Raw genomic sequence first — 12,779 nt, 5'->3', positions numbered from 1 at the left:
GCTAGGGAGGTGAGCTGCCGCTGAAGGGAGGCTAGGGAATAGGCGGAGTCTTCCATAGCAACAGAGAACTGTTGTAACAGCTTGTCGTTTTCTATCATGGAGTGTTGTAGGGCCCCTCCTGCTAACCCCGCTGCGACGACAGAGGTGGTTAAGGATATTCCGGCAATTAGTGGTAGAAAAACTGCTCGTCTATGTCGCGCAGTTTCAGTTGGGGCAGTCCCTGCCCAGCCTATGAACTCTGCCGGGGTCAGCAGGGTCAGTCGGGGAACTAGTGTAACAGGGATGCACAACTGTCCGTCAGAGATGCTTTTGGACAGAGTTTTTAACAGAGTCATATTACACCAGAAGAACACACCAGGGGGAGCACGTATGGGGCTATTAGGGTATGTAGCCGTCTGGTTGCAGAGGCTGCTACTAAATGCTGAATAACAGTAGGGGTATTTCTCTTGGTATGGGTCACGGTACAGGGCTACATCAGGTATTGCAACTGTTGATGAATTAGAATCTGGCATATAGTTTGTGGGTGGGGAGGAAAGGGGAACAGCGGTTAATGGTGGTCTTCCTAAGGTTGCATACATAAAGCAAGAGGACAGGTCGCCTAAACTGGTGAGGTTGGCGAATGCTAGCCCTTCTTATAATAGGGTTAGCCAGGAGAAGGGCTGCAAGTCTTGTGATAGCTTGGTTTCCTGTCTGTGGATTTGTGTATGGATTAAGGTTTGAATCTGGACTAGACTCCGCCACAAGTACAGGTGGCTACTAGGCCAGCTACTACTGGCATCGTAGTAGACTGCCCTATGTTGGGGCGATGTCCACCGGGAGTGCCCTGGATCTGTTATTATCCAAGTGAATATGTTGGGAGTCCCTGTCGGGTAGCGAGTCCTGAGGAGGTTAGACTTTCTCGGGTATTCGTCCTATACCCTGGCTGAGTGCATTTTACAATAGTGGTATGGGCAACCTGCATTCTGGTGCCACCAATAATTCTTACAATTATATTCAGTCTGATCATATTCAAAACAAATCATGGGTATCCCCGGTTGGGCAATTTGGAAATTAGTGAAATTGAGGTAAATTGGAGTATTGCACCCGGAGGGGGGGCAGTCTGCACTAGCTAGCAGTTTACCCGCTTGGGGGGTTTCCCCGGGGTGAGTTTTGTTCTTATAGAGCCAGAACCTCCAGACATAGGAATTAGACGGCGCAGCAGTTAGGAGAGTCAGATGTATAAGGCATAAAAGCATAGGCAAGCTAGACATGGTTACGGCTATGTGGGTGACGGCGCAGGGTTAGCTTTAAGGGATTGTTCTTAGCTTTGTCTACAGTCTATGTAACTGGTGCTCCAGACGGCTCGAGAAGGTCGGATGTTGGGTCCACTGGTTTGACGTGTGTGTAGTGGATCCACGAAGCGATGCCTTCTACTTTGAGAGTGGTGGGAGTAGTCAGGAGTACTTGCAGTGGTCCTTTCCACCTGGGTTGAAGAGTTTCTTGCCGGTGGCGCTTGACTAGGACCCAGTCTCCCGGCTGGAACGGATGAGGCGTCGGCGGAGGTCCTGCCTCGTACAGTTCTCGTAGTCTGGGCCAAATTTCCTGGTGATTTTTCTGTAAGGCTTGTAAGGAGAACAGGAGCTCAGAGACATTTTCAGTTTCAGGTTTGAGTAAGTCATCTTTTAGACTGGGGACCAGGGGTGGGGGTCTACCATACATGATTTCATATGGTGTGAGGCCTAGTCTGTAAGGGGTATTTTGGGCCCGGAACAGAGCGTAGGGGAGAAGTACTACCTAATTAGCGCCAGTCTCCATGGTCAATTTAGTTAAGGTCTCCTTCAGAGTCCGATTCATCCTTTCTACCTGTCCTGAGCTTTGGGGCCTATAAGCACAATGTAATTTCCAATTTGCCCTAAGAATGGAAGCCAAATCCTGACTTACCTTAGCAACGAAGGCTGGTCCATTGTCTGACCTTATTTGGATGGGAAAGCCATACCTGGGGAGGATTTCTTCCAAAATTTTCTTTGCTACAACCTGAGCAGTTTCTCTCTTAGTTGGGAACGCTTCTGTCCATCCTGAAAAAGTATCTCAGTCTCTGACGTTACAGCCGCTCCTGCATACCGCTGGCCTTGGTGGACGTAGCTGCTGCCATCAGTGAACCAGGTGAGTTCTGTGTCGGGGAGCGGACGATCTTGCAGGTCCTCCCGCACCCCATGCACCTGAGCCAGTATCTCAGTGCACTCATGGAACGGGGCGTCCAAGTCTGGATTTGGCAGCAGTGAAGCAGGGTTTAAAGAGGTTGGGGGCAGAAAAGTTATTCTGAGGGGGTTTAACAGCAGTCCTTGATAGTGGGTGAGCCGGGCGTTACTCATCCATCGGTCTGGCGGCTGCCGGAGGACGCCTTCAATGGCATGCGGGGTTATAACGTGCAACTCTTGCCCCATGATAAGTTTATCAGCGTCTCGGACCATTAGGGCGGTCGCCGCGATTATCCGCAGGCAGGGTGGCCAGCCAGCAGCCACTGAATCTAATTTTTTTGACAAATAGGCAACTGGCCTCTGCCAGGGGCCTAGGTACTGTGTTAACACGGCTTTTGCAACACCTTTACTTTCATCTACGTATAAGTGGAAGGGCTTGGAGACATCAGGGAGCCCCAGCGCGGGGGCTGATAACAAGGCAGTTTTGATTTGTTGAAAGGCCAGCTCAGCCTCTTCCGTCCAATTGAAGGGCTGCCGTTCCTTTGTTGCCTGGTATAGGGGCTTGGCTAACTCAGCAAATCCGGGTATCCATAACCTACAGAACCCTGCCGACCCCAGGAATTCTCTCACTTGCCGTGTCGACTGGGGTCTAGGGATGCGTAGGACTGTTTCCTTTCGGGCTTTGGTTAGCCAGCGTTGCCCCCCTTTTAATAGGTACCCCAGATAAGTTACCTCCGACTTGCAGATCTGAGCCTTTGTTGCTGAGGCTCGGTAGCCTAGCTCCCCCAGAGTCTTCAAGAGGTCCTCAGTCCCTTGAACACAAGTTTCCGGGGATCTGGCTGCTATTAAGAGATCATCAACATATTGCAAAAGAGTTATTTCAGGGTGTTGCCGCTGGTACTCACCCAGATCTTCATGAAGGGCTTCATCGAACAGGGTTGGCGAGTTCTTGAACCCTTGTGGCAGCCTGGTCCATGTTAGCTGACCGTTGATGCCCCTCTCAGGATCCGTCCATTGAAATGCAAAGAGTCCTTGACTTTTGGGAGCCAGAGGAAGGCTGAAGAAAGCATCTTTTAGATCAAGAACGGTATACCACTGTTTTTCGGGATGTAAAGCACTCAGAAGGGTGTATGGATTGGGCACAGTGGGATGTATGTCCATGACCCTTTTATTAACTTCTCTTAAATCCTGTACTGGCCTGTAGTCCGTACTGTTGGGTTTACGAACAGGTAACAGTGGAGTATTCCAGGATGAGTGGCAAGCCCGTAGGACTCCCTGGTCTAGGAGTCGGCGGATATGGGGCGTAATTCCTTCTCTTGCCTCCAGGGGCATAGGATATTGCCGAACCCGAACCGGGTCCGTCCCTGGCTTAACTTCCACAAATATGGCAGGTCGATGTTTAGCTAGCCCTAAGCCCCCAGTTTCTGCCCACGCTTCAGGGAAACGCTGGAGCTAAGAGTCAATTTCCTGATCGGGGGGCTTTTGCTCTTGATGGAGTCTGTACTCATCTTCTAAGGTGACAGTCAGGATAGATATTGGCCTGTTTTGGGAATCAGTTATCTTGGGCCCTTCTGGCTCAAAGTGGATTTGGGCCCCCATTTTTGTCAGCAAGTCCCTCCCTAGTAGAGGGCAGGGGCTCTCTGGGATGACTAGGAAGGAATGGGAGACTTTTCCCGTTCCTAAGTCTACAGTCCTCTGGGTTGTCCAGGGGTATTTTTTGATGCCTGTGGCCCCGTGCACCCAGGATGTTTTCTTAGACATTTTTCTAATTGGTTTGGTTAGGACTGAGCGTTCTGCCCCAGTATCGACCAAGAAGCGAACTGGGGACCCCTCCACTTGCAAAGTTACCCTGGGTTCGGGGAGGGGGTCCGAACCCTGTCTTCCCTAGTCAGAGTCCTGGGTAACGAGTACGGAGGTAGGGTTAGCTGGTCTCCGTTTCTTTGGGCAGTCTTTAATCCAGTGACCACGTTCCTTGCAATAAGCACACTGATCCTTTTCTAATCCTTGCCTAGAGCCTTGCTTTGTCTGCTTTCTGCTTTGGCCATTCCCTGCCTGGGGGAAAGCTGCTACTAAAACTTTGGTCATTTCTTTGGTTGCCTTGAACTGTTTTTCTTCTGGAGTATCCCTATTATTACAAACTCGCTGGGCCATCTGAAGGAGGTCCTGAATCTGCTTTCCCTCTAAACCTTCTAATTTCTGGAGTTTTCTTCTAATATCTGATGCTGCCTGGTTTACAAAGGACATTACTACCGCAGCCTGATTTTCCGGTGCTTCCGGGTCCATAGGGGTATACTGTCTGAAAGCTTCCATTAATCTCTCTAAATACACAGCGGGGCTTTCTGTCTTACCTTGTAACACAGAATATACTTTAGCCAAATTGGTGGGCTTGCGAGCTGCAGCCCAGAGACCCGCCATTAGAGTCTGGCGATAAATGAGCAGTCGTCCCCTACCTTCTGCCGTGTTGTAGTCCCATCTGGGCCGGGTCAAAGGAAAAGCCGCGTTAATGAGGTCAGGATTTGCAGTTGGCTGGCCGTCATCTCCTGGAACCAGCTTTCTGGCCTCAACTTGGATTCTTTTCCGCTCCTCCGTTGTGAACAGGATTCGGAGGAGCTATTGACAGTCATCCCAGGTTGGCTGGTGAGTAAACATGACACTGTCTAACAACGAGGTTAGATCTTTGGGATTATCGGAGAACCGAGCATTTTGGGACTTCTAATTGTATAAATCACTAGTGGAAAAAGGCCAATACATGAGACGGGAGAGCCCGGTATCATCGAGTGATCCTATTTCTCTGAGAGGCAGGGCTACGGTGGAGTCAGGGAGTCGGGAAGCTTGGTCCCGCAGTACGCGGCCTCGTGTTCAGCCGGCCGGCCCCCCCGGGTTACTTTCGCTCTTGGCTGCTTCCACTTCTCGGTTTCCCTCTACGGAAGCACCACCCTGGGGGACTGGGTCCTGCGGGATAAGGTGCGGATATGGTGGGGGAAGTGTGGGTTCTAACGTTAGGGGGTCCTGGCTGTCTGGCAGCACAGGGGCCGAGGGAGCAGAGGGAGTCCTTTGTCTTGTAGGTCGCATTACTAGGACCTTGCAAGGCTCAAGGATGAATGGAGTTATCCAGGGCGGTGGGTCTTCCACAAGATTTTGCCACACTAGAATATAAGGAATTTGATCAGGATGTCCTGACTGCCCTGGCAGGAAAATCTTAGTTTTTACCTTAGTAATAATAGAGAGACAGAAAGTTCCTTCGGAGGGCCACCCTACGCCGAAAGAGGGCCACTCCGAATGGCAGAAAGTAACTAGCTTTCCCTTCTTTAGTTCTACGCTTAAGTTACGCCCCCGAGCCTTCACATCCTTAAAATTGGTAACAAGGAGTGAGAGTGGCGTGCTCTGGTTGTTGCCCATCTTTGGACTGCTCCTACAAAGAGAAGGAGGGACGAAAATGAGTGTGAAGCAGAGGGGAGTATCCGACAGGTCCGGTCCTGGAAGGGGAAGAAAAGGTTTTATGTTTCGTTTTGGACTTACACTTAACACTTAACAATAACGGACAGACAGTGAGAAACGATGAGCCTTCGCGAGCGCGTGTCGGACTTCCGACCTGAGTCAGATGGGGCAACCAAGGATGGAGGCCCCCAGATGGGCACTGGGGGACGTCTCCCACCAGTCCCGAGTGGCTGTCTTTTAGCGCGTCCACCAAGACCATGCCACTTATAAAACAGACCAATACAGATTACAGATTACGGATTTCGCGAAATTTCAGGGAGACAGACAGAGACAAAGACAGAGACAGTGACAAAGCCGGCTTACCTACAGATTAAGATCCATTGACTTGGGGGTCTGGTGGGCTTGGGGGAAATCCCGGACGAGCCCCCATTTGTTATGCCCAGACCGTTTATTCCCCGAAGAAGACCACCAGAGTCCAGAGTCAAAGCTAAGCAGCAAGGATCTTTATTACAGGTTCTGTTGGAACCGAACTGTCGATTCCTTCCTGGGCAGGGGTCGCCGCGAAGGATCACCGACACGAGATTCACAGCAGAGAGTTATTTATTACTAGCGCGCTAGGGTCCCAAGCTCTAAGTTGGCCCTGGGACCCTGACTGCTTGTTACAGGCTGTTTATATAGGCAAACACAAGTTCAAACACAGCTTAGGGCGCGAAATTCAAACAAAGCTTTAGGCGCGTGGTAATTGGGTCTGTCTATGGCCTGAGCAAGGTGTCTTGTTCTAATTGGTTAGAGCAGGACCTTATGAGGTTTTTTCCTGGAGTTGTTGATTCTGGGAACTTCGAGGCAGGGTGGGACCCCCGGAATTGGCAGGGTGGGACCCCATGAGGTTGTTTCCCGGAATTGGCAGGGTGGGACCCTATCAGGGTGGGACCCTATTGAGGCAGGGTGGGACCCTATCCAGAGCCACCTGGTGTTAATTTTTTTTAAGTTCTTTTTTTTATGAGGCCTAGTTTCTAAGTTTTATGCGGCCTAGTTTCAGTTCGAACCTGGAACTCTCCCTCGCTCGTGAAACGAGACGGGCAGGAGAGCTCCCCCACTGAGCTCCGAGCAGTGTTATATAGTCTAAGAAAAGTGGGCATAGAGTTATTATACAAATCAGATATATGATTGGCTAGTGTTTGAACAAGGCGATTTGGCTAACTATGATTGGTTCCCGCCATTTCTGATATTTTGGTTCAAACTTTGAGGCGGGAGAGCAGGTTTATGGCAGCAAGAGTTTATCTTACTTAAACACGTCTTGTGACCTTGCCTCAGAACTTACAAAATCTCTGGTATGTGCAAAACAAAATCTCTGGTACGTGCAGAAAACCAGGTACTCACAGAACTTACGAAATCTCTGGTATGTGCAAAGATTAGAGAGCAGAACAAGGGTGTAGCGGGTGGGGGGCGGGTACACATCTATCTTTGTGTCCTTTCATTAAGTGAGTGAGACTGGTGACGTCAGCGGTGGGTTGTGGTTGGTGGGGGTGGGCAGAGACTCAGCTCTACTGTTGCAGGCCTAGAGCCTAGAGCAGAAAGAAGGGCAATGGGAATGGGACAAAGAAGAAATGGGAGAGACGTTGTTAAGCTTTGGACATATTTATTTACAAAAACTTTGAATTTCAAAAGTATCATGTGTTCATTTCAGACAAATTACAAAATAAATGATGAAGGGGTGGCCTACCCCTCCACACCTGTGGGCGTTTCTCGTTAGGTGGAACGAGAGACTTGAGAAAAGAAATGAGACACAGAGACAAAGTATAGAGAAAGAAAAAGTGGGCCCAGGGGACCGGCGCTCAGCATACAGAGGACCCACGCCAGCACCGGTCTCTGAGTTCCCTTAGTATTTATTGATAATTATCTTTACCATCTTAAAGATAAGGGAGTGGCAGGACAATAGGATCATTGAAGGGAGAAAATTAGCAGTAAGACATATGGATAAAGATCTCTGTGACATGAATAAGTTCAAAGGAAAATGCTGTGCCTTGATATGCATATGCAAACATCTCCATAAACCTTTTAGCAGCATTGCGCCAGCAAGTCCCGCCAGCAAGTCCCACCTTATGCCGTAAGGCGGTTTTCTCCTATCTCAGTAAACAGAGCGTACAATCTGGTTTTACACCGAGATGTTCCATTGCCCAGGGACGGGCAGGATTTTTAACCAGCAAGCTGCCTTCAGGCACTTGTTTAACAAAGCACATCCTGCACAGCCCAAAATCCATTAAGCCTTGAGTCACCACAGCACATGTCTCTTGCAAGGACAAGGTTGGGGGTAGGGTCACAGATTAACAGCATCTCAAATACAGAACAAAATGGAGTATCTTATGTCTACTTCTTTCTATATAGACACAGTAACAGGCTGATCTCTCTTTCTTTTCACCACAAAATGAGGCAAATAAAAAAAGATCAGCACAGTCTCGTTACCCAGAGAAAGCCGATCAGCACAGTCTCACTACCCAGAGAAAGCCGATCAGCACAGTCTCACTACCCAGAGAAAGCCGATCAGCACAGTCTCACTACCCAGAGAAAGCCGATCAGCAGAGTCTCACTACCCAGAGAAAGCCGATCAGCACAGTCTCACTACCCAGAGAAAGCAGATCAGCACAGTCTCGTTACCCAGAGAAAGCCGATCAGCACAGTCTCACTACCCAGAGAAAGCCGATCAGCACAGTCTCACTACCCAGAGAAAGCCGATCAGCACAGTCTCGTTACCCAGAGAAAGCCGATCAGCACAGTCTCGTTACCCAGAGAAAGCCGATCAGCACAGTCTCGTTACCCAGAGAAAGCCGATCAGCACAGTCTCGTTACCCAGAGAAAGCCTTAGTCTTCCAGAGGTTTTCTCTGCATATTCAAGTAGTCCACAAACGTTTTATAAATTAGGGAACATATTCTTCTCCAAACTACTAGTTACTTTTTTTTTATTCTAATAAGCAGTTCCAGCTGTCTTTCCATGTAAAAAAAAAAAAGGCTATATTTTCACCCTAATTCTAAAAGGTTGCATATTATGTCATCATGTGGTCGGGCCACTCTATTTGAATTCTGCCATTGAAAGGCAGGATAATGAACATGGAGTGGGAAGAGGGAGGTACAGAGGGACCCTGACCACAGTCCCTGGCTGCTTGCCTGGATGCTTCCTTCCATGAACACAGCTCTTGAAGGTCTAGATGACCCTGACCAAACAGACACCTTGGCTTCCTTTCCTTTTCCTGGGACAGGCTTCCCTGACTGATGGGGGAGCTCCCATGACAGCAACTTTCAAATGTGTCCTGCATAGACACCATGTAGAGGGCAGACAACAGTGGGGCCAGGCTGGGTGAGGGGTGTGCGACTGGGGAGAGGGGAAAGGGCAATGAAGAGCACAGACCCCTCTCCCCAGCCCCACCATCCAGGGCAGCCCTGAGCCCAACAGCACCAGCACAGTCCAGTGTGAGGAGCAGGGCTAGTCTATGGCGCTCGGTTTTCCTCTCTGTGGGACTTAGGCTCACCTAGCTCAGGGCAGCACAAGTGAGAATTAAACAGAATCCCATGAGTGTTAAGTGAGTGAGATCAGTGACATCAGCGGTTTCCATTAGCCTGAATGAGACAGGAAAAGGGGATCTCATGGAAAGGAGCCCTCAAGAACCCCTAAGGCTTTGGAGAGCTGACAATGCTAATCGCTTGGTGTGGGCCAAATTAAAAACAGACGCGTGGAAGTGGCAGTCCAGCCTGGCAAGGGCCACAGCCACAGGAACCACAGTGCCCACAGGCCTCACCCAGGGTGTCTGGGACCCTCACAGAAGGGCTTCAAGAAGCAGCCTCAGCTTCCCCACCTGTAATATGAGAGGTTGAACTAGAGGGTCTTAAAGCCCCTCCAGCATCAGAAGTTCTGGGAGCTTCCCCAGAATGGCAAGGATATTAAATGTCTTTGGCAGTAGGTCTTCCAGTGTGACTTGGTGCTGGGTTCACTAAGAAGTGAAGGCTCTGGGAGTCACAACCAGGGATGCAACCCAGGTTATAGGTGACACCAACCCGGTGCAACAGCATGACCTCTGTCCTGCTGAAAAGAACCCTGGAGGCCCAGAGCCCCAGGGCTGAGCACAGGGTGCTGGAGGCCCACGGTCCTGGGCTTTGACCCTGGAACCCCCTTTTCCAGCTGGGTGCCCCTTTCCTCCATGGATGAAGGTACTGGCCTCTCCGTGCTCGCTGCCCACCAGTGCCCATGGAGGAGAAGGCATGGACATTCACGAGAGGAAGATTCCTCTCCACCTGAGAAACAGCAGCTCCTGGTGCCGGGGAGCCCACATTCTACCTCTCTCTCACCTTAGTTTCTAGAGTCCCTCCTGCTGGCCAGACAGAAGGACGTGATCCTTAGGGGCCATGTCCTGTTTGCTAGCACAGCCTCTGGCCAGAGTTGGTCCTTCCCCAAGGGGCCTGGGAGAAAGGCCAGGTTTAGAGGCCAGCCGATGGAACCTGGAGACCAGCAAGCACTCTCGTTGCAGGAAACAACAGCCACTTGCAGGCTGAGCTCTGCCAGAAGCATTGGCAGGACCTGCCTCCCAGTAAGTGCCACAGCACCACCCAGAACCCCCAGAAGACCAGCAGCATGTGGGGCCTGATGGTGGTTGCCCAGCTGCTGGCTGGCATCGGGACAGTGCCTATTCAGCCATTTGGGATCTCCTATGTGGACGACTTCTCAGAGCCCAGCAACTCGCCCCTGTACATCTGTGAGTCACCGGTTTGAAGAGGGTTTTGGGGAGGGGTGAGGTCCTGATATAGCACTTGATGAGGCCCTGGGGGACTAAACTGAGGTCCCACCCTCTTTGCTTACAACCAGCAAATGAATTCAAAGGCCTGGAGATCAGACAGATTTGGTTTGAATGTCAGCTCTATTACCTCCCAGCTATGTGATCTGAGGCAAGTGGCTGAACCCCAGGGCCCCAGGTTTCTCACCTCTAGAATGAAGCTGATATTATCCGTGCACTGGATGACTGTGGGATACATGAGATGGCGTATGTAACCACTTAGCTGGTGTTGCGCACTGGACAGACCCTAAACCAACAGCAGCTACTGTTGCTGTCTAGTCCTCAGGCACAGGCCAGGACACACATGTCTTCTCTGAGACATCCACTTAGGGGAAGGTTGGCCTCAAAGAAGCCCATGCAAAGCAGATAGCAGATGACCATGTGAATGCCCAAATCCTTCCCTTAGAACAAGCCACTTTGGGCTGGAAATGGTGGCTCATGCCTGTAATTCCAGCACTTTGGGAGGCCGAGGCAGGTGGATTACCTGAGGCCGGGAGTTCGAGACCAGCCTGATCAACATGGAGAAACCCGTCTCTACTTAAAATACAAAATTAGCTGGGCATGGTGGCGCACACCTGTGGTCCCAGCTACTTGGGATGCTGAGGCAGGAGAATCACTTGAACCCTGGAGGCAGAGGTTGCAGTGAGCCAAGATTGTACCATTGCACTCCAGCCTGGGCAACAAGAGTGAAACTCCACCTAAAAAAAAAAAAAAAAAAAAAATAGAACAAGCCACTTTGAGCATCCTCAGGGCCTATACTCCAGATGAGACAGACCACCCCCACAGGCTCTGTGGCACCATAAGCTCCTCCGAGGGCCCTCAGCATTGTACCCACAGGGAGCATCACCTGGCATTTTTAAATGCCTTGGAGCCTGTTTCCTTCCTGGCAAGCAGGTCTCTTTGGAAGTTGGCTGGAGGTAGAAATAGCCTTGGTTCTATATGTCTTGGAATCTTGAGTGGTTCTGGCCTTGCTGGTGGGAGATGCCATAGGTGTGTGCTTATCAGGCTTGGGGACAGATGGAGTGACATCTCAAGACTCTCCCTCAGCTTGGGAGTTCCCACGGCCAGACTCTCTCCATTTCTCTCAGTCTCCTTCCCCTTACTTCCATTTCCAGCCATCTTATTTGCCATCTCTGTATTTGGACCGGCTTTCGGGTACCTGCTGGGCTCTGTCATGCTGCAGATCTACGTGGACTACGGCAGAGTCAACACAGGTGAGTGTGTGCAGAGGATACCCACTCCCATCCCCAGCTCAATAAAGCAGCCCCCGGCCCCCTCATTCAATCAGAACAGAGAATGAAGCTTCAGATCCAGATGTGCTCTGCCACGTCCTCATTCATCCCTGCAGTCCCTCAGACAGCTAGGAGCAGACAGTGTGTGCCTCCTCTCAGGGCCCACGCTGGCTACTGGGGGGAACAACCTGCTGAAGCAAACTCACTTTCCGTCCTTAAGAAGTTTGGAGACCTAGGGCAGGACCTCAGGTGTTGCCACCACAGTGCTCATGTTGGTGGTGGCATTAAAAATATTTCTATGGTTCTTTGATTCTAAGATATTGCTGGTTATTTTTTAAAAAAAGAAACGATTTAATAAGAGCTCTTTTGAGGAAAAAAGGAAACACCATATAAAATATACACATGGATGATGACTCACATCCAGAGGGTATAACATGGTGTTTGACTGTGTGGGTGCTGGGATGGGACTGCCTGGGTCTCAGCCTGGTTCCATCTCCTACTAGCCAAGTGATCTTAGGCAAGCGACTTTGTCTTTCTGTGCCTCAGCTGCCTCATCTATAAAATGGAGCTAATGATAGTAAAATAAAGTTGTAAAGATCAGAACAAGCCTGATGTATATTAAGAAGTCAACAGTATGAGTTTGTATTCTTCAACAAGTGGTATGGATGAGAAGATATAGTCCCTAGACACTGGCCTAAGTTCTGCGATAACCATTCAGGGAGCCAGCCCCAGGATGAATCAAGCAAGGGCTTCCCGCCTTTGTGAGCATGTCCCACACTACCCAGTCTCCCACAAGATGGGGAAGGTCAGCACCATAACAGAGGGACAGGCAAAGTGCTGTAGGGTGGAGAGTGTGGCGAGTGTGTGGGTGGGATACGAAGTTCCAGCTCAGCTGGAGCTGTGGCTGAAAGGCAGGACTGAGCCAGACTCCAGGAAGAGCACCCACACCAGTGCCCTGCACACAGGTCAGGTCACAGATATCTGGCAGGTGCTAGTTGCAACCATGCTGCCAGAGCCTAGACTCCCATCCCTAGGACTGTCAGACCACAGTGCCATCTGCATGGTGTCATTTGGCTGTACTTCAAATGAAAGTGGAAAGCCAGGGGCGTGTC

At 50.4% G+C, this 12,779-nt stretch overlaps 1 protein-coding gene across 1 annotated transcript in view; it reads left to right on the top strand.

The window, feature by feature from the left end:
* Positions 1-12,779, top strand: part of LOC105469885 (solute carrier organic anion transporter family member 2A1) — a 97,930-nt gene that overhangs the window by 65,291 nt on the left and 19,860 nt on the right. The window contains exons 4-5 of the mRNA XM_011721462.3: positions 10,133-10,357; positions 11,551-11,649. Coding sequence (XP_011719764.1) covers positions 10,133-10,357; positions 11,551-11,649 — 324 coding nt within the window. The remainder of the gene's footprint in view (positions 1-10,132; positions 10,358-11,550; positions 11,650-12,779) is intronic.

Source organism: Macaca nemestrina, chromosome 2 (assembly GCF_043159975.1).
Source record: "Macaca nemestrina isolate mMacNem1 chromosome 2, mMacNem.hap1, whole genome shotgun sequence".
NCBI classification, from domain to species: domain Eukaryota; kingdom Metazoa; phylum Chordata; class Mammalia; order Primates; family Cercopithecidae; genus Macaca; species Macaca nemestrina.
This window is presented reverse-complemented; position numbering and strand designations above follow the sequence as displayed.